Source organism: Erithacus rubecula (genome assembly GCF_903797595.1).
Source record: "Erithacus rubecula genome assembly, chromosome: 24".
Taxonomy (NCBI): domain Eukaryota; kingdom Metazoa; phylum Chordata; class Aves; order Passeriformes; family Muscicapidae; genus Erithacus; species Erithacus rubecula.
The window spans coordinates 6,075,387-6,097,083 of NC_136676.1; the positions used below are offsets into that span (position 1 = coordinate 6,075,387).

The 21,697-nt window shown below is 44.9% G+C and overlaps 2 protein-coding genes and 1 long non-coding RNA gene across 4 annotated transcripts in view; 1 reads left to right on the forward strand and 2 right to left on the reverse strand.

The window, feature by feature from the left end:
- The window catches only part of INTS11 (integrator complex subunit 11), a 258,653-nt gene that overhangs the window by 45,977 nt on the left and 190,979 nt on the right, over positions 1-21,697 (forward strand). Inside the window, exon 19 of one of the 2 annotated variants that reach the window (XM_079326275.1) lies at positions 4,232-4,242. The exons of the other annotated variant lie outside the window; for it this stretch is intronic. The gene's annotated coding sequence lies outside the window, so the exon portion shown is untranslated. Of the gene's footprint in view, positions 1-4,231; positions 4,243-21,697 lie in introns of those variants that run through there. 2 annotated transcript variants of the gene reach the window in all.
- On the reverse strand, positions 157-697 carry LOC306811927. Its single transcript, XR_013776767.1, has 3 exons — positions 667-697; positions 328-415; positions 157-245 (listed from the first exon to the last, which is right to left on the reverse strand). It is a non-coding gene; the product is annotated as an uncharacterized lncRNA (long non-coding RNA).
- Positions 11,430-20,664, reverse strand: TNFRSF4 (TNF receptor superfamily member 4; the record flags this gene model as incomplete). Its single annotated transcript, XM_079326183.1, has 7 exons — positions 20,485-20,664; positions 18,644-18,766; positions 17,369-17,467; positions 15,524-15,590; positions 14,349-14,818; positions 12,651-12,777; positions 11,430-11,541 (listed from the first exon to the last, which is right to left on the reverse strand). The coding sequence occupies exons 1-7, from the start codon at positions 20,624-20,626 to the stop codon at positions 11,430-11,432; spliced, it is 1,140 nt and encodes a 379-aa protein (XP_079182309.1). The 5' UTR covers positions 20,627-20,664.

The window sequence follows — 21,697 nt, forward strand, 5'->3', positions numbered from 1 at the left end:
TTTTCCTGAGATTGTCCCCTGTGATCCTTTCCTGGGATTTTTTCTGGGGATTTTTTCTGGATTTTTCTGGGATTTTTTCTGGGGATTTTTTCTGGGATTTTCCCTGAGATGGTTCTGGGATTTCCCCGGGATTCCCCGTTTTTGGTTTCTCAGTACCTCTCTCCAGGGGTGCCACGGGAAGGCTGCACAGGGAGTTGTGGGTGCTGTTCCCTGCCCGGAGCGTGATGTACCCGCTGCTCTCACAGCTGCAGAAAGGCAATTCAGGGCTGTCAGTTATTGGTGATTGTTAATTGTGAATCGTTAATTAGGGTCATTAGCGGCCCGTACTCAGTCCAGTTGCGGCAGTAGCTGTTCCTGCTGCTGGAGTAGGAGCCGTTCCTGCAGGGCTTGCACGTGAAGTGGAAATTCTCTATTCCTGCAGGGGGGGATGGGAGAAATCCCAAATTGGGGAGACAGAGGCACCTCGGCCATGGCCTGCCCTGATCCCATTCCCTGCCCCATTCCCATTCCCAATCCCATTCCCAATCTCATTCCCAATCCCAATCCCATTCCCAATCCCAATCCCATTCCCATTCCCTGCCCCATTCCCATTCCCAATCCCATTCCCAATCCCATTCCCAATCCCCTTCCTATTCCCAATTCCAATCCCAATCCCAATCCCATTACCGATCCTGTGGGGCTCCCAGCCCGGCTCACACCATTCCCATTCCCATTCCCATTCCCATTCCCAATCCCATTCCCTGCCCCATTCCCATTCCCATTCCCAATCCCAATCCCAATCCCAATCCCAATCCCAATCCCATTACCGATCCTGTGGGGCTCCCAGCCTGGCTCACACCATTCCCAATCCCAATCCCAATCCCATTCCCAATCCCATTACCGATCCTGTGGGGCTCCCAGCCCGGCTCACACCATTCCCATTCCCAATCCCAATCCCAATCCCATTACCGATCCTGTGGGGCTCCCAGCCCGGCTCACACCATTCCCAATCCCATTCCCATTCCCAATCCCAATCCCAATCCCAATCCCAATCCCAATCCCAATCCCATTACCGATCCTGTGGGGCTCCCAGCCCGACTCACACCATTCCCATTCCCAATCCCATTCCCATTCCCATTCCCAATCCCAATCCCAATCCCAATCCCATTCCCAATCCCAATCCCAATCCCAATCCCAATCCCATTCCCATTACCATTCCCAATCCCAATCCCAATCCCAATCCCAATCCCATTACCGATCCTGTGGGGCTCCCAGCCCGGCTGGCAGCGGGGCAGCCCCTGGCAGAACTGGCAGTTTTTGTCGGAGCAGACGGATCCCTGGGCACATCTGCACTCCTTGTCCTCAGCCTGGCAGGGGGTCCTGTCCCCTGGGGCAGGAGGGGGTGTTACACATTGACACACATTGACACACATTGACACACATTGACACACATTGACACACATTGACACACATTGACACACAGTTCACACACATTGACACACAGTTCACAGACACTGACACACATTGACACACATTGACACACATTGACACACAATTCACAGACACTGACACACATTGACACACATTGACACACAGTTCACACACATTGACACACATTGACACACATTGACACACAATTTACACACATTGACACACAGTTCACACACATTGACACACACTTCACACACATTGACACACAATTTACACACATTGACACACAGTTCACACACATTGACACACACTTCACACACATTGACACACAATTTACACACATTGACACACAGTTCACACACATTGACACACACTTCACACACATTGACACACATTGACACACAGTTCACACACAGTTCACAGACACTGACACACAGTTCACACACATTGACACACAATTCACACACATTGACACACAGTTCACACACATTGACACACATTGACAAACAGTTCACAGACATTGACACACATTGACACACAGTTCACACACATTGACACACAATTACACACAATTCACAGACATTGACACACAGTTCACAGACACTGACACACAATTCACAGACACTGACACACAGTTCACACACATTGACACACAATTCACACACATTGACACACATTGACAAACAGTTCACAGACATTGACACACATTGACACACAGTTCACACACATTGACACACAATTCACACACATTGACACACAGTTCACACACATTGACACACAGTTCACAGACATTGACACACAGTTCACACACATTGACACACAATTCACACACATTGACACACAGTTCACACACATTGACACACAGTTTACAGACATTGACACACAATTACACACAATTCACAGACATTGACACACAATTACACACAATTCACAGACATTGACACACAATTCACAGACATTGACACACAATTCACACACAATTCACACACAATTCACACAATTTACACACAATTCACACACATTCACACACAATTCACACACATTTACACACAATTCACACACATTCACACACAATTAGCACACATTCACACACAATTCACACACAATTCACACAATTCACACACAATTCACACACATTCACACACAATTCACACATTCACACACATTCACACACAATTCACACACATTCACACACAATTCACACACAATTCACACACATTCACACACAATTCACACACAATTCACACACATTCACACACATTCACACACATTTACACACAATTCACACACATTCACACACATTCACACACATTCACACACAATTCACACACAATTCACACAATTCACACACAATTCACACACATTCACACACAATTCACACACATTCACACACATTGACACACAATTCACACACATTCACACACATTTACACACAATTCACACACATTCACACACAATTCACACACATTCACACACATTCACACACAATTCACACACAATTCACACACATTCACACACATTCACACACAATTCACACACATTCACACACAATTCACACACATTCACACACAATTAGCACACATTCACACACAATTCACACACATTCACACACATTCACACACATTCACACACAATTCACCCACATTCACACACAATTCACACACAATTCACACACATTCACACACATTCACACACATTCACACACAATCACACACATTTACACACAATTCACACACAATTCACACACATTCACACACATTCACATACAATTCACACACAATTCACACACATTCACACACATTCACACACATTCACACACAATTCACACACAATTCACACACATTCACACACAATTCACACACAATTCACACACATTCACATACATTCACACACATTTACACACAATTCACACACATTCACACACAATTAGCACACATTTACACACAATTCACACACATTCACACACAATTCACACACATTCACACACAATTCACACACATTCACACACAATCACACACATTTACACACAATTCACACACATTCACACACAATTCACACACAATTCACACACATTCACACACAATTCACACACATTCACACACATTCACACACATTTACACACAATTCACACACAATTCACACACAATTCACACACATTCACACACAATTCACACACATTCACACACATTCACACACATTTACACACAATTCACACACATTCACACACATTCACATACAATTCACACACAATTCACACACATTCACACACAATTCACACACATATACACACAATTCTCACACATTCACACACAATTCACACACAATTCTCACACAATTCTCACACATTCACACACAATTCACACACAATTCACACACAATTCACACACATTGACACACATTCACACACATTGACACACAATTCACACACAATTCACACACAATTCTCACACAATTCACACACAATTCACATACATTCACACACATTTACACACAATTCACACACATTTACACACAATTCACACACAATTCGCACACATTCACACACATTCACACACAATTCACACACATTCACACACAATTCACACACAATTCACACACATTCACACACATTCACACACATTTACACACAATTCACACACATTCACACACATTTACACACATTTACACACATTCACACACATTCACACACATTTGCCCCCATTCCCCCCATTCGGGGCTCACCTGCCCTGCGGGTGCAGGGGGGGCAGCACTTGGTGCCCCCCCCCCAGAGCTCTCGTAGCTCCCACCCGTCCTGGCACGGCCCCGCCCGGCCCTGGTGCAGCCAGAGCCCGGCCAGCAGGGCCAGCAGCAGCCACAGCCGGGGCTGGCACATGGGGACACGGGGACAGCGGCTCCTGGAGGCGTCACTGCGACCTGGAGGTGCCACCGGGTCCTGGAGATGTCACCGGGTCCTGGAGGTGTCACTGAGACCTGGAGGTGTCACTGAGACCTGGAGGTGTCACCAGGTCCTTGGAGGTGTCACTGAGTGCTTGGAAGTGTCATCAATTCCTGGAGGTGTCACTGGCTTCTGAAGATGTCACTGAGTCCTTGGATGTGTCACCGATTCCTGGAGGTGCCACCGGATCCTGAAGGTGTCACCAGGTTCTGGAGGTGTCACTGAGTCCTTGGAGGGGTCACCGGGTCCTGGCAGTGCCACCAGATCCTGGAGGTGACACCAGGCCTTGGCAGTGCCACCAGCTTCCAGAAGTGCCACCAGGTCCCCGGCAGTGCCACCAATTTTTGAAGTGCCACCAGTCCCTGGCAGTGCCAGTAGCTCCTGGAAATGCCACCAGTCCCTGGAAATGCCACCAGTCCCTGGAAATGCCACCACCTCCTGGCAGTGCCAGCTCCTGGAAATGCCACCAGCCCCTGGCGGCGCCACCAGCCCCTGGCAGTGCCACCAGCCCCTGGCGGTGCCACCAGTCCCCGGCAGTGCCACCAGCCCCTGGCGGTGCCACCAGCCCCTGGCAGTGCCACCAGCCCCTGAATGCCACCAGCCCCTGGCGGTGCCACCAGCCCCTGGCAGTGCCACCAGCCCCTGGCGGTGCCACCAGCCCCTGGCAGTGCCACCAGCCCCTGGCGGTGCCACCAGCCCCTGGCGGTGCCACCAATCCCTGGCAGTGCCACCAGCCCCTGAATGCCACCAGCCCCTGGCAGTGCCACCAGCCCCTGGCAGTGCCACCAGCCCCTGAATGCCACCAGCCCCTGAATGCCACCAGCCCCTGGCAGTGCCACCAGCCCCTGAATGCCACCAGCCCCTGGCAGTGCCACCAGCCCCTGAATGCCACCAGCCCCTGGCAGTGCCACCAGCCCCTGAATGCCACCAGCCCCTGAATGCCACCAGCCCCTGGCAGTGCCACCAATCCCTGGCAGTGCCACCAATCCCTGGCAGTGCCACCAGCCCCTGGCAGTGCCACCAGCCCCTGGCAGTGCTACCAGCCCCTGGCAGTGCCACCAGCCCCTGAATGCCACCAGCCCCTGGCAGTGCCACCAATCCCTGGCAGTGCCACCAATCCCTGGCAGTGCCACCAGCCCCTGGCAGTGCCACCAGCCCCTGGCGGTGCCACCAGCCCCTGCGTGCCCAGCCTGCGTGCCACCAATCCCTGGCAGTGCCACCAGCCCCTGAATGCCACCAGCCCCTGAATGCCACCAGCCCCTGGCAGTGCCACCAGCCCCTGGCAGTGCCACCAGCCCCTGGCAGTGCCACCAGCCCCTGGCAGTGCCCCAGCTGCTGTCCCCGCTCAGTCCTCGCCGCGGAGGCGGCTCCGGGGTTTTTGTGGCCGAGCTCTTCCTGTTTTTTGGGGGGGCGGGGAAAGGTTCGGGTTTGGGGGGGCGGGGAAAGGTTCCGGTTTGGATTTGGGTTTGGGTTCAAGTTTTGGGAAGGATCCCGGGGTTTGGATGGATTTGGGGTGAGGATTTCTGGGAAACATCAGATTTTTTTAGGGTTTTCCTCATGGAGTCACCAAATTTGGAGCCCAAAGTGGGGGAATCATTCCATGGAGTGCTGAGTGAATTTTTGGGGAAGGATCCCGGGGTTTGGATGGATTTGGGGTGAGGATTTCTGGCAAATACCAGATTTTTTTAAGATTATCCTCATGGAATCACCAAATTTGGAGCCCAAAGTGGTGGATTCATTCCCTGGACTGTACTGAGTGAGTTTTTGGGAAGGATCCCGGGGTTTTGATGGATTTGGAGTAAGGATTTCTTTGAAACATCAGATTTTTTAGGATTATCCTCACCAAGCCCCCACTTTTGGAGCCCAGAGCAGGGGGAACCTTCCCGTGGGAAGGATTTTTTCGGGGTGGGAAGTGGGAGCTGAGGGTTTGGGGCCGAGCAGGGGGGGAGGGGGCAGTGAAATGTCAGCAGGGACGGGCAGAGCTGCTGAGAAAAGCCCGAGATCAGCGGGCTGATAAAATCCGCGGAATCAGAAAGGTCGCGCCTGAGGCTGGAGCTGTGACTGGAAAATTCCGTCACCTGACGGGCCCCGGGGGCTCAAAGGGTAAAAAAAACACCCAAAGAGCAAAAAAAAAAAAAAAAAAATTAAATTAAATTACTCAATGGGTGAAAAAAGGAGAAATGAAGGGATGGATTTGGGTTCGGGCTGGGAGAGACTGAGGTGGAAGGGGCGGGGATGGGTGGGGGAGAAGGCGGGGGGGGTTTAGGATGGGTTTAGGGTTATTTAGGATGGTTTAGGATGGGTTTAGGATGGTTTAGGATGGGTTTAGGGAAAGGTTGGGGTGGGTTTAGGATGGAATTTAGGGAAAGGTTGGGGTGGGTTTAGGATGGAATTTAGGGAAAAGTTGGGGTGGGTTTAGGATGGGTTTAGGGAAAGGTTGGGGTGGGTTTAGGATGGGTTTAGGATGGATTTAGGGTGGGTTTAGGGAAGGGTTGGGGTGGGTTTAGGATGGGTTTAGGGAAGGGTTGGGGTGGGTTTAGGATGAGTTTAGGGAAGGGTTGGGGTGGGTTTAGGATGGGTTTAGGATGGGTTTAGGATGGGTTTAGGATGGGTTTAGGGTGGGTTTAGGGAAAGGTTGGGGTGGGTTTAGGATGGGTTGGGGTGGGTTTAGGATGGGTTTAGGATGGGTTTAGGGAAAGGTTGAGGTGGGTTTAGGATGGGTTTAGGGAAAGGTTGGGGTGGGTTTAGGATGGGTTTAGGATGGGTTTAGGATGGATTTAGGGTGGGTTTAGGGAAAGGTTGGGGTGGGTTTAGGATGGGTTTAGGATGGGTTTAGGGTGGGTTTAGGATGGGTTTAGGGTGGGTTTAGGGAAAGGTTGAGGTGGGTTTAGGATAGGTTTAGGGAAAGGTTGGGGTGGGTTTAGGGTGGGTTTAGGGTGGGTTTAGGATGGGTTTAGGGTGGGTTTAGGGTGGGTTTAGGTTGAGTGGCACAAACCTGGAGTGAAATCCTGACCCCAAAACCCCAAAATCCTCCCCAGAAAACCCCATGGAAAATTCCCCTTTTTGCTTCCAAATCTGGTGATTCCAGGAGGAAAATCCTAAAAAATCTGAAATTCCCAGAAGGAAAATTCAGAAAAAAAAAAAAAAAAAATTTCCCTAAGGGAAGACTGGGTGGGTTTTGGGAAAGGAAAAAAATTGGATTTTTTCCCTTAGGGAAAATTCATTTTTTTGCCTCTAAATTTGGTGACTCCAGGAGGAAAATCTTAAAAAAATCTGAAATTCTCAGAAGGAAAATTCAGGGAAAAAAAAATGGAAAAACCCCAAAATTATTTTTCCATCTCCTGTGGTAAATTTGAGTCATTCTGGAGGATGGGGAGATCAAAAAAAAAAAAAATCAGCAACGGAAAATCGTCACCAGCTGCAGGGGAAACCCCAAAAAAAAGAGAAAAAAAAATTAAAAAATTAAAAAACACCAAGCAGGAAGTGAGGGTGAAAAGAATTGGGAGGATGAAAAGGTTTTGAGGGTTTTTTTGGTTAAGAAATTTAAATTATTGGGGTTTTTTTTCAGGAAATAATGGGATTGTTTTGTGTCGGGAATGGGGTGATTATCCATGGAAAATGGGATTTTTCTTCCTTAGAAATAGAGGGGAAAATGGGATTTTTTTTACCTCAAAAATAGAATTATTATCCATGGAAAATGGGAATTTTTTTCCTCAGGAGTGTGATTGTTATCCATGGAAAAATGAGATTTTTTTCCCTCAAAATACCATTATTATCCATGGAAAAATGAGATTTTTTTCCCTCAAAATACCATTATTATCCAGGAAAAATGGGATTTTTTTCCTCAGGAATGTGATTATTATCCAGGGGAAAATGTGGGGTTTTTCCCTCAAAAATACAATTATTTTTCCCTTAAAAATACAATTATTATCCAGGGGAAAATGGGATTTTTTTTTTTTTTTCCCATAAGTAGTGTCATTGTTATCCAGGGAAAAATTGTATTTTTTTCCCCTCAAAATACCATTATTATCCATGGAAAAATTAGATTTTTTTCCCACAAAATACCATTATTATCCAGGGAAAAATGAGATTTTTTTGCCCTCAAAAACACAATTATTATCCAGGAAAAATGGGATTTTTTTCCTCAGAAATGAAATTATTATCCAGGGAAAAATGAGATTTTTTTCGCCCTCAAAAATACAATTATTATCCATGAAAAAATGAGATTTTTTCCCTCAAAAATACCATTATTATTCAGGGAAAAATGGGATTTTTCTCCCTTAGGAATATAGAGGAAAATGAGATTTTTTTTCCTTCAAAAATACCATTATTATCCAGGAAAAAATGGGATTTTTTTTTTCCTTCAAAAATACCATTATTATCCAGGAAAAAATGAGATTTTTTTTTTCCTCAAAAATACCATTATTATCCAGGAAAAAATGAGATTTTTTTCCCTCAAAAATACCATTATTATCCAGAGAAAAATTGTAATTCTTTTTCCTTAGGAATCCAAGTATTACCCACATAAAAAAATGATTTTTTTAACCTCAGGAACCCAATAATTCCTCATTTTTCCACGAAAAAAATTGCATTTTTTTTCCCCTCCTTTCCCTAAAATCCATCCCAACTTTCCCCCCTCATCCCTCCCTGCAGGAATTTCTCATTTTTCTCTCTCACCACACACCTGAATTTATTTTTTCCAGAGTTTTATTCCCCCAAAAAATCCCATTTGTACACGATACAAACCTTCCTATACATGGTATAAACCCCTCAGATATGTATAACATATAAAAAAATCCCAAATATTCCAAATCCATGGATTTAAAAACCTTTTGAATCCCTGATGGGTTTTTTTGGGGGTTTTTTTTGGGATATTTTCAATGCTGTAGGTTTAAAATTCACATTTTTTTTGGAGGAGTTCTCAAAATATTTGGAGGGAAAACTGCTCCTAAATGATTAAAAATTCCATTTTTTTGGGGGGATTTCCATGGAAATATTGGAAATATTTTAAATTCAACAGAATTCTTCAGGCTCCTCCCAGGAATTCCAGAATTTGGGATTGGCTCTTGAAAAATTGGATTTCCCAAATTTATTTATTTATTCACAGAAGGAAAATTCATTTCGTGAAATGTGGGTTAAATCATCACTTAATTCTGGTTTTGGAGCTCAAGTTTTGCCATTTAATCTCAATTTTAAACTCAGTTTTGCCACTAAATCCCAATTTTAGGCTCAATTTTGCCACTTAATTCTGATTTTAGGCTCAGTTTTGTCACTTTATCCTGGGTTTAGGCTCAGTTTTGCCATTGAATCCTGATTTTAGGCTCAGTTTTACCATTAAATCCCAATTTTAGGCTCAGTTTTTCAATTTAATCCCATTTTAGACTCAGTTTTGCCACTGAATCCTGATTTTAGCCTCAATTTTTGCAATTTAATCCCATTTTAGACTCAGTTTTGCCACTGAATCCTGATTTTAGCCTCAATTTTTGCAATTTAATCCCATTTTAGACTCAGTTTTGCCACTGAATCCTGATTTTAGAGCTCATCTTCACCACTTAAATCAGATTTTAGGCTCAGTTTTACCATTGAATCCCAATTTTAGGCTCAGTTTTGCCATTAAATCCCAATTTTAGGCTCAGTTTTGCCATTAAATCCCAATTTTAGACTCAGTTTTACCACTGAATCCCAATTTTAGGCTCAGTTTTACCCTTTAATCCCAATTTTAGACTCAGTTTTACCACTGAATCTCAATTTTAGGCTCGGTTTTTCAATTTAATCCCATTTTAGACTCAGTTTTACCACTGAATCCTGATTTTAGAGCTCAGTTTTGGCACTTTTAGAGCTCATCTTTGCCACTGAATCCCAATTTTTAGGTTCAGTTTTACCATTAAATCCCAATTTTAGCCTCATTTTTTTCAATTTAATCCCATTTTAGGCTCAGTTTTACCACTGAATCCCAATTTTAACCTCATTTTTTTCATTTTAATCCCAATTTTAACCTCATTTTTTTCATTTTAATCCCATTTAAGGCTCATTTTTTTCATTTTAATCCCAATTTTAGCCTCATTTTTTTCATTTTAATCCAAATTTTAGCCTCATTTTTTTCATTTTAATCCCAATTTTAGCCTCATTTTTTTCAATTTAATCCCATTTTAGACTCAGTTTTACCACTGAATCCCAATTTTAGCCTCCTTTTTTTCATTTGAATCCAATTTTAGCCTCATTTTTTTCATTTGAATCCAATTTTAGCCTCATTTTTTTCATTTTAATCCCAATTTTAGCCTCATTTTTTTCATTTTAATCTCATTTTAGGCTCGGTTTTACCACTGAATCCCAATTTTAGCCTCATTTTTTTCATTTTAGTCCCAATTTTAGCCTCATTTTTTTCATTTTAATCCCATTTTAGGCTCATTTTTTTCAATTTAATCCCATTTTAGACTCAGTTTTACCACTGAATCCCAATTTTAGCCTCATTTTTTTCATTTGAATCCAATTTTAGCCTCATTTTTTTCATTTTAATCCCAATTTTAGCCTCATTTTTTTCATTTTAATCCCATTTTAGACTCAGTTTTACCACTGAATCCCAATTTTAACCTCATTTTTTTCATTTTAATCCCAATTTTAGCCTCATTTTTTTCATTTTAATCCCATTTTAGACTCAGTTTTACCACTGAATCCCAATTTTAACCTCATTTTTTTCATTTTAATCCCAATTTTAACCTCATTTTTTCATTTTAATCCCATTTTAGGCTCGGTTTTATCACTGAATCCCCATTTTAGCCTCATTTTTTTCATTTTAATCCCAATTTTAGCCTCATTTTTTTCATTTTAATCCCATTTTAGCCTCATTTTTTTCAATTTAATCCCATTTTAGGCTCGGTTTTACCACTGAATCCCAATTTTAGCCTCATTTTTTTCATTTGAATCCCAATTTTAGGCTCATTTTTTTCATTTGAATCCCATTTTAGGCTCGGTTTTAGCACTGAATCCTGATTTTAGAGCTCAGCTCTGGCCCTGCACCCCCAGCAAAGCCCCCCAGGGATTTGCCCAAGGGAGGTCTGAGCTGCTCCAGCCCCATGAACTGCCCTTAGGCCAGGCCTGGCCAGGTTAGTCCCAGCTTGGGCAGGCTCAGCTCTTGGTCAGGCTGCAGCTGGAGTCCATGTGCTGCTCCTGGATGGGGATCCTGCAGCTGCCCTGGGCTGGACACAGGAGAGGGGGATTAATGGCCAGGGAAGGGGATTTTCTGGGGTTTCTTTGGGGTTTCTTTGGGGTTTTCTGGGGTTTCTTTGGGATTTTCTGGGGTTTCCTTGGGATTTCCTTAGGATTTTCTGGGGTTTCTCTGTGATTTTCTGGGGTTTCTCTGTGATTTTCTGGGGTTTCTTTGGGATTTCCTTAGGATTTTCTGGGGTTTCCCTGTGATTTTCTGGGGTTTCCTTGGGATTTCCTTAGGATTTTCTGGGGTTTCCCTGTGATTTTCTGGGGTTTCCTTGGGATTTCCCTGGGATTTCCTTGGGATTTTCTGGGGTTTCTTTGGGATTTTCTGGGGTTTCTTTGGGATTTTCCAGGATTTCCTTAGGATTTTCTGGGGTTTCTCTATGATCTTCTAGGATTTCCTTGGGATTTTCTGGGGTTTCTCTGTGATTTTCTGGGGTTTCTTTGGGATTTTCCAGGATTTCCTTAGGATTTTCTGGGGTTTCTCTATGATCTTCTAGGATTTCCTTGGGAGTTTTTGGGGTTTCCTTGGGATTTTCCTGGAATCTCCTGGGGTTTCTGTGGGATTTTCTGGGATTTCCCTGTGATTTTCCAGGGTTTCCCTATGATTTTTCTGGGGTTTCCTTGGGATTTTTTGGGGTTTCCCTGGAATTTCCTGGGATTTCTTTGGGATTTTCTGGGGTTCCCCTGGGATCTCCTGGGATTTCCTTGGGATTTTCTGGGATTTCTTTGGGATTTTCCAGGGCTTCCCTGTGATTTTCTGGGATTTCCCTGTGATTTTCTGGGGTTTCTTTAGGATTTTCCAGGGCTTCCCTGTGATTTTCTGGGATTTCCCTGTGATTTTCTGGGATTTCTTTAGGATTTTCCAGGGCTTCCCTGTGATTTTCTGGGATTTCCTTGGGATTTTCTGGGGTTTCTTTGGGATTTTCCAGGGTTTCCCTGAGATTTTATCCCATAAAAAGGGAACTCACTGGAATAATTTTTTCCTGGGTGTTTTTTTTTGGTTGTTTTGTTTGTTTGTTTGTCTGATGGGGGTTTTTGGTGGGGTTTTTTTTTGTTTTATTTTGTTTTTTATCCCATATAAAAGGGAACTCACTGTGCTGGAGGCTCCTCCCAGGCCCATTCCTGGTTTTTTTTTCGGGATGCTTGGATGATCAGCAGCAGGATGGAAATTCCACTCACCATCAGCAGCATCAGGCACAGCAAGAGCATGGATAAAGAACCTGGAATTAGAACAGAAAAATTCCTTTAAAAAAAATCAAAAATTCCTAGTTCTGGTTGGAATCTCCAGAGTGTTTCAGATTCCAGAGGGAGAATTCACAACTCTGGAAATGGAGAGGTGGAAATGTGGGATTCTGGAATGTTGTGGGGAAAAAAGGATTCAGAGAAAGTGGGAATTGTTTTCTCAGGAAAGAAGACTCAGATGGAAATTGGGAATCCTGAAAAAATGTGTGAAAAACAGAAAAGGATTCAGAGAAAATGGGAATTCCATTCCTAGGAAAGCTGATTTATATAGAAACCAAGCAGCTGGAAAAGTGAGAACTTGGAATGTTGTAGGAAATCCAGGAATGGCTTTGGGAAAAGTGGGAATTTCATTCCCAGGAAAGGAGACTCAGATGGAAATCTGGAATCCAGAAAAATTGTGTGAAAAAAAGAAAAAACTGCTGAGAAAATGGGATTGGACTTCCCAGGAGAGCAGCTCCAGGTGGAAATGTGGGATCCTGAAAAGTTGTCCAAGAAACAGAGAAAGTTTCTGAAAAAATGGGATTTCAGTTCCCAGGAAAGCAGATTTACATGGAAACAACCAGCTGGAAATGTGGGATCCTGAAAAATGGTGTGAAATCCAGAAATGGCCTTGGGAAAAGTGGGAATTGCCTTCTCAGGAAAGAAGATTCAGATGGAAATGTGGGAACCTGGAATATTGTGTGAAATGCAGAAATGGCTTTGAGAAAAGTGGGAATTCTATTCCCAGGAAAGAAGATTCAGATGGAAATGTGGGATCCTGCAATATTGTGTGAAATGCAGAAATGGTTTTGAGAAAAGTGGGAATTGCCTTCTCAGGAAAGAAGATTCAGATGGAAATGTGGGATCCTGGAATGTTGTGTGAAATGCAGGAATGGCTTTGGGAAAAGTGGGAATTGCCTTCCCAGGAAAGAAGACTCAGCTGGAAATGTGGGAACCTGGAATGTTGTAGGACATGCAGAAATGGCTTTGGGAAAAGTGGGAATTCTATTCTCAGGAAAGAAGACTCAGCTGGAAAAGTGGGATGCTGGAATGTTGTAGGACATGCAGAAATGACTTTGGGAAAGTGGGAATTCCATTTCCAGGAAAGAAGACTCAGCTGGAAATGTGGGAGCCTGGAATGTTGTGTGAAATGCAGGAATGGCTTTGGAAAAGTGGGAATTCTATTCTCAGGAAAGAAGATTCAGCTGGATATGTGGGAATGTTGTAGGAAATGCAGGAATAGTTTTGAGAAAAGTGGGAATTCCCTTCCCAGAAAAGCAGCTTTACATGGTAACCAAGCAGCTGGAAATGTGGGAACCTGGAATGTTGTAGGACATGCAGGAATGGCTTTGGGAAAGTGGGAATTCCCTTCCCAGGAAAGAAGACTCAGCTGGAAAAGTGGGATGCTGGAATGTTGTAGGACATGCAGAAATGGTTTTGGGAAAGTGGGAATTCCATTCCCAGGAAAGAAGACTCAGCTGGAAAAGTGAGATGCTGGAATGTTGTAGGACATTGGGAAAGTGGGAATTGCCTTCCCAGGAAAGCATCTGACCAGGAATTCCATCCTTACCCCAGCTGGGCTCGGCGGCGCTGCCGGGACCTGAACAAAGCTCTGGGATCTCCCTGGGGCTGGAGCTGCTCCCTGGGAATCCTGTGGGAATGGCAGCTCTGGTTTTTAGGAATTCTGTGGGAATGGCAGCTCTGGTTTTCAGGAATCCTGTGGGAATGGCAGCTCTGGTTTTCAGGAATTCTGTGGGAATGGCAGCTCTGGTTTTCAGGAATTCTGTGGGAATGGCAGCTCTGGTTTTCAGGAATTCTGTGGGAATGGCAGCTCTGGTTTTCAGGAATTCTGTGGGAATGGCAGCTCTGGTTTTTAGGAATCCTGTGGGAATGGCAGCTCTGGTTTTCAGGAATTCTGTGGGAATGGCAGCTCTGGTTTTCAGGAATTCTGTGGGAATGGGATCCAGGCCAGGGCTGCTGCACAGGGTGTCCTCTGTGGCCGTGCCAGCTCGGAGCGTGAGTTTCCCAAAAAAGCTGCAGCTGGAAAAGAAATTGCAGAGGTGTTTTTTTCTGGATGATAAGCACATTGCTAGGGGAAAAAAACTTCCTTTTTCCTGCATAATAATCATATTTATGAGGGAGAAAATATCCCATTTTTTCTAGATAATAATCACATTTCCGAGGGAAAAAAATCTCGTTTTTCCCCCTGGATAATAATCACATTCCTAAGGGAAAAAAAGATCCCTTTTAGGGAAAAAAAATCTTCTTGGGGGAAAAAATCCCACTATTTGGGGGGAAAAAATCTATTTTTGTGGGAAAAATCCTGGGTTTTAGGGAAAAAAGTTTTTGGGGGGGGGGAAGGATCCTATTTTTGGGGGCTCAGAGCAGCTCTGGGATTTTCGTTTTCCCAGGAAAATCCCATAACCAGATAAATAAACCAGAATAAGTCTGGACTGAAGTGCTTTGAATTCCATCCTTTGGGATTTTTAGGATCTCAAAGGATTTTTTAGGATTTTTCCACTTAAAAAAAAATCATCCTCCTGGATTTTTTTTGGGAACAAAAAATTCCAGAACGTGGCAGAATCAGCTGGGAAAAAAAATCCAGGATAGTTTTTACTCAGCAATAATTGATTTAATTATTTCCTCCCATTCCCATGGGAATGTAGGGATGGTAAATCCTAAATTTTTAGGGATAAAATAAGGGATAAAAGGGATTTTTTTTTCCCCAAAAAAAGGGATTCCTACTTGGTCCAAGGCTGGCAGTTCTCGTTCCCTCCTCTGGAGAAAGTCCCTTGAGGACATCGGGAGCACTCTGGGGAAAAAAAGGGATTTTCCAGGAGAGAATTCCCAGATTTATCCACTGGGTAATTCTGATTCCAGGTTTCCAAGGGAATTCCAGGGGGCATGAACCCCAAATCACCCCAAGGGAATTCCCAGTCCCAGCTCATCCCAAGGGAATTCTCAATCCCATTCCCCACAGGAATCCCTGCTGGCATCAATCCCATTCCCATTGCCAATCCCAATCCAAATCCCAATCCCATTCCATTCCCAATCCCATTCCCATTCCATTCCCATTCCCATTCCCCATTCCCATTCCCCATTCCCAATCCCATTCCCAATCCCATTCCCATTCCATTTCCAGTCCCATTCCCATTCCCAATCCCAATCCCATTCCCAGTCCCATTCCCAATCCCAATCCCATTCCCATTCCCATTCCCAATCCCAATCCCAATCCCAATCCCATTCCCATTCCATTCCCATTCCATTCCCAATCCCAATCCCAGTCCCACTCACCACTCCCCACAGGAATCCCTGCTGCCATGAATCCCAGTCCCAATCCCATTCCCAGTCCCATTCCCATTCCCAATCCCATCCCCATTCCCAATCACATTCTCAATCCCATTCCCAGTCCCAATCCCATTCCCATTCCCCATTCCCATTCCCATTCCCCAATCCCATTCCCATTCCCAATCCCAGTCCCATTCCCATTCCCAATCCCATCCCAATCCCAATCCCATTCCCAATCCCAATCCCACTCACCACTCCCCACAGGAATCCCTGCTGCCATGAATCCCAATCCCAATCCCAATCCCAATCCCAATCCCAGTCCCAGTCCCACTCACCACTCCCCACAGGAATCCCTGCTGCCATGAATCCCAATCCCAATCCCATTCCCAATCCCATCCCAATCCCAATCCCAATCCCAATCCCAATCCCAGTCCCACTCACCACTCCCCACAGGAATCCCTGCTGCCATGAATCCCATTCCCAATCCCATTCCCAGTCCCATTCCCATTCCCAATCCCAATCCCAATCCCAGTCCCACTCACCACTCCCCACAGGAATCCCTGCTGCCATGAATCCCATTCCCAATCCCATTCCCAATCCCATCCCAATCCCAATCCCATTCCCAATCCCAATCCCATTCCCATTCCCATTCCCAATCCCAATCCCAATCCCATTCCCAATCCCAATCCCACTCATCACTCCCCACAGGAATCCCTGCTGCCATGAATCCCATTCCCATTCCCAATCCCATTCCCATTCCCAATCCCAATCCCATTCCCAGTCCCACTCACCACTCCCCACAGGAATCCCTGCTGCCATGAATCCCATTCCCAATCCCAATCCCATTCCCAATCCCATTCCCATTCCCATTCCCAATCCCATCCCAATCCCATTCCCATTCCCAATCCCACTCACCACTCCCCACAGGAATCCCTGCTGCCATGAATCCCAGTCCCAATCCCATTCCCAATCCCATTCCCATTCCCATTCCCATTCCCATTCCCAGTCCCAGTCCCAATCCCATTCCCAATCCCAATCCCATTCCCATTCCCAATCCCAATCCCAATCCCAATCCCAATCCCACTCACCACTCCCCACAGGAATCCCTGCTGCCATGAATCCCAATCCCAATCCCATTCCCAATCCCAATCCCATCCCAATCCCATTCCCAGTCCCAATCCCATTCCCAATCCCAATCCCATTCCCATTCCCAATCCCATTCCCATTCCCAATCCCATTCCCAATCCCATTCCCAATCCCATTCCCAATCCCAATCCCAATCCCATTCCCAGTCCCACTCACCACTCCCCACAGGAATCCCTGCTGCCATGAATCCAGCCTGGCACACACAGACCCTGTCTGAGGTTTTCTCACACGGTTTCACCTCCACGCTGCCCTTCCCTGGGCAGGGCACAAACCAATCCATTCACTCATTAACAGCAAAAATTCATTATTAACTTTTCACCCAAAACTGACCCCTAAAATGGGAGGTTTTCCCCCTAAAATGGGACTCTTTCCCTCAAAAATGGGAGTTTTTCCCCTCAAAAATGGAGTTTTTCCCCTCAAAAATGGGACGTTTTTCCCACAAAAAGGGGGTTTATTCCCACAAAAATGGGGTAATTTTCCCCAAAAAGATTTTTTCCCCCCACAACCAAGAATTTTTCTTTCCGGCAGAAAAGAGGGCGTATTGCCAAAAAAAGGGGTTAATTCCCACAAAAATGGGAATATTTTCCCTTAAAAATAGGAATATTTTGCCCATAAAATGTGATTTTTTTCCGCACAAAATGGGATTTTTTTCCCCACAAAATGACATTATTTTCCCCACAAAATGGGATTTTTTTCCCCATAAAATGGGATTTTTTTCCCCATAAAATGAGATTCTTTTCCCCACAAAATGGGATGTTTTTTCCCCACAAAATGTGATTTTTTTCCCCATTAAAATGAGATCCTTTTCCCCACAAAATGGGATATTTATTCCCCACAAAATGAGATTCGTTTCCCCACAAAATGTGATTTTTTTCCCCACAAAACGAGATTTTTTTCCCCACAAAATGACATTCTTTTCCCCACAAAATGAGATTTTTTTCCCCATAAAATGACATTCTTTTCCTCACAAAATGTGATTTTTTTCCCCACAAAATGTGATTTTTTCCCCATTAAAATGAGATTTTTTTCCCCACAAAATGTGGTGTTTTTTCCCCACAAAATGTGATGTTTTCCCCACAAAATGAGATTTTTTTCCCCACAAAATGAGATTTTTTTCCCCATTAAAATGAGATTTTTTTCCCCACAAAACGAGATTTTTTTCCCCATAAAATGACATTCTTTTCCCCATAAAATGTGATGTTTTCCCCATAAAATGAGATTCTTTTCCCCACAAAATGTGATGTTTTTTCCCCACAAAATGTGATGTTTTCCCCATAAAATGACATTCTTTTCCCCACAAAATGTGATGTTTTTTCCCCACAAAATGTGATGTTTTTTCCCCACAAAATGTGATGTTTTCCCCATAAAATGAGATTTTTTCCCCACAAAATGTGTTTCCCCCCCCAGAAGGCACGTCCCCAGCACACTGACGGGCGTTGCAGACGGTGCAGCTCTGGCAGAAGCCGTGGTGGTGCTGGGAGCTGAAATATCCGTCCTGGCAGGGCGAGCACACGGTGTCAGCACTGAGAGAGCAGCGGCTGCGCATCCTCTGCCCTGAAACAGCAAACAGCAGACAGGGGATCCTCAATGGCATCCTTGGGGATCGAGGAAAAATCCTAAATTACATCCTTGGGGATCCAGGAAAAATCCTCAATTACATCCTTGGGGATCAGGGAAAAATCCTCAATGGTATCCTTGGGGATCCGGGAAAAATCCTCAATTACATCCTTGGGGATTGGGGAAAAATCCTCAATGGCACCCTTGGGGATGGGGGAAAAATCCTAAATTACATCCTCTAGAATCAGTGAAAAATCCTCAATGGCACCCTTGGGGATGGGGGAAAAATCCTAAATTACATCCTCTAGAATCAGTGAAAAATCCTCAATGGCATCCTTGGGGATCCGGGAAAAATCCTCAATTACATCCTTGGGGATTGGGGAAAAATCCTCAATGGCACCCTTGGGGATGGGGGAAAAATCCTAAATTACATCCTCTAGAATCAGTGAAAAATCCTCAATGGCATCCTTGGGGATGGGGGAAAAATCCTCAATGGCATCCTTGGGGATCCAGGAAAAATCCTCAATGGTATCCTTGGGGATCCAGGAAAAATCCTCAATGGCATCCTTGGGGATGGGGGAAAAATCCTAAATTACATCCTCTAGAATCAGTGAAAAATCCTCAATGGTATCCTTGGGGATGGGGGAAAAATCCTCAATGGCATCCTTGGGGATCCGGGAAAAATCCTCAATTACATCCTTGGGGATTGGGGAAAAATCCTCAATGGCACCCTTGGGGATGGGGGAAAAATCCTAAATTACATCCTCTAGAATCAGTGAAAAATCCTCAATGGCATCCTTGGGGATCCGTGAAAAATCCTAAATTACATCCTTGGGGATCAATGAAAAATCCTAAATTACATCCTTGGGGATCAGTGAAAAATCCTCAATTACATCCTTGGGGATCAATGAAAAATCCTAAATTACATCCTTGGGGATCTGTGAAAAATCCTCAATTACATCCTTGGGGATCCGTGAAAAATCCCAAATTAAATCCTCTGGGATCAATGAAAAATCCTAAATTTCATCCTATGGGATCAGTGAAAAATCCTCAATTTCATCCTTTGGGAGCAATGAAAAATCCTAAATTTTATCCTTTGGGACCAAGAAAAATCCCAAATTAAATCCTCTGGGATCAATGAGAAATCCCAAATTTCATCCTCTGGGATCAATTCGGGATTGTGAGATGGAAAACACTAAATTTTATCCTTTGGGATCAATGAAAAATCCTAAATTTCATCCTCTGGGTTCAGTAAAAAATCCTAAATTTCATCCTTTGGGATCAAATGCCCAGAATCCGGCAGTTCCTGGTTTTTCCATAGACAGGGAAAAGGGTTTAGGAGATTCCCCTTCTGAGACATTTAGGAAGCAAAAACACGTCAAAAAAGGTTAAAAACCACTCTCAAAAAAAAAAGATTTTTCCATTTTCTCTGGTCTAAAAGTGATTTTTATCAGTCTGTTACATCAGAAATAGATATTACACTAAGAAAAAATAATCAGATGTCACACTTTAACGTAGGTATTACGCTAAGAAAAACCAGACATACTAAAAGTAGGTTTACACTAAAATAGCTATTACACTAAAAATAGATATTGCATTAAGAAAAAAAAAACAAGCGTTACACTAAGAAAAAGTTAGATATTCTACTAAAATTAACTATTTTACTAAAAAATAGATATTGCACTAAGCGGAATCTCGCTGTTGCGGGCACTCACCGGGGGCGCAGTCATTGCAGCATTTGCCATGGAGCCGGTACTGGTGCTCCCGGCATTGCAAACCCGGGGAACCGCGAATGGCCACGGCCAGGAGGAACCAGCAGAGAGCGGGGAAATTCCGGGCAATTCTTGGAAGAGCCATTTCCGCCGTTCCGTTTTCTTCAGGGGCTCCGTTACCTCCACGTTTTCCCCTCACGTTTCCCTCAGGGGCTCCGTTAGCTCCACGTTTTCCCCTCACGGCTCCGTTACCTCCACGTTTTCCCTTCACGTTTTCCCCTCACGGCTCCGTTAGCTCCACGTTTTCCCTTCACGTTTTTCCCTCACGGCTCCGTTCCCTTCACGTTTTCCCTTCACGTTTTCCCCTCACGGCTCCGTTCCCTTCACGTTTTCCCCTCACGTTTTCCCCTCACGGCTCCGTTAGCTCCACGTTTTCCCCTCACGTTTTCCCCTCACGGCTCCGTTAGCTCCACGTTTTCCCCTCACGGCTCCGTTAGCTCCACGTTTTCCCTTCACGTTTTTCCCTCACGGCTCCGTTCCCTCCACGTTTTCCCCTCACGGCTCCGTTCCCTTCACGTTTTCCCCTCACGGCTCCGTTCCCTTCACGTTTTCCCTTCACGTTTTCCCCTCACGGCTCCGTTCCCTCCACGTTTTCCCCTCACGGCTCCGTTCCCTCCACGTTTTCCCCTCACGGCTCCGTTCCCTTCACGTTTTCCCTTCACGTTTTCCCCTCACGGCTCCGTTCCCTTCACGTTTTCCCTCCACGTTTTCCCCTCACGGCTCCGTTCCCTCCACGTTTTCCCCTCACGGCTCCGTTCCCTCCACGTTTTCCCCTCACGTTTTCCCCTCACGGCTCCGTTCCCTCCACGTTTTCCCCTCACGTTTTCCCCTCACGGCTCCGTTCCCTCCACGTTTTCCCCTCACGGCTCCGTTCTCCTCCCGCCGCTCTGAGGGACGAACGCTGGATTAGCTCCGGGCGGAGACATTTGAGGGAAATTCCCGCTTTTCTCCACGCCCCTTCCCGCTCCCGGTTTGGGGTTTTTTCGGCAGGAAGAAGAAATGCTGAGTTTGAGAAATTGAAAAGGCAAAAAGAGCGTCTGAAGTGAGGGGAATGCCTGCAAAAGGAGGGATGGAGGAGCGCTGAGGGAGTGCCCTCGCTGAGGCGGGGAAATATTGGCAATTAAGGATTTTTATTTTCCAGACTGCTGGAGTTGGA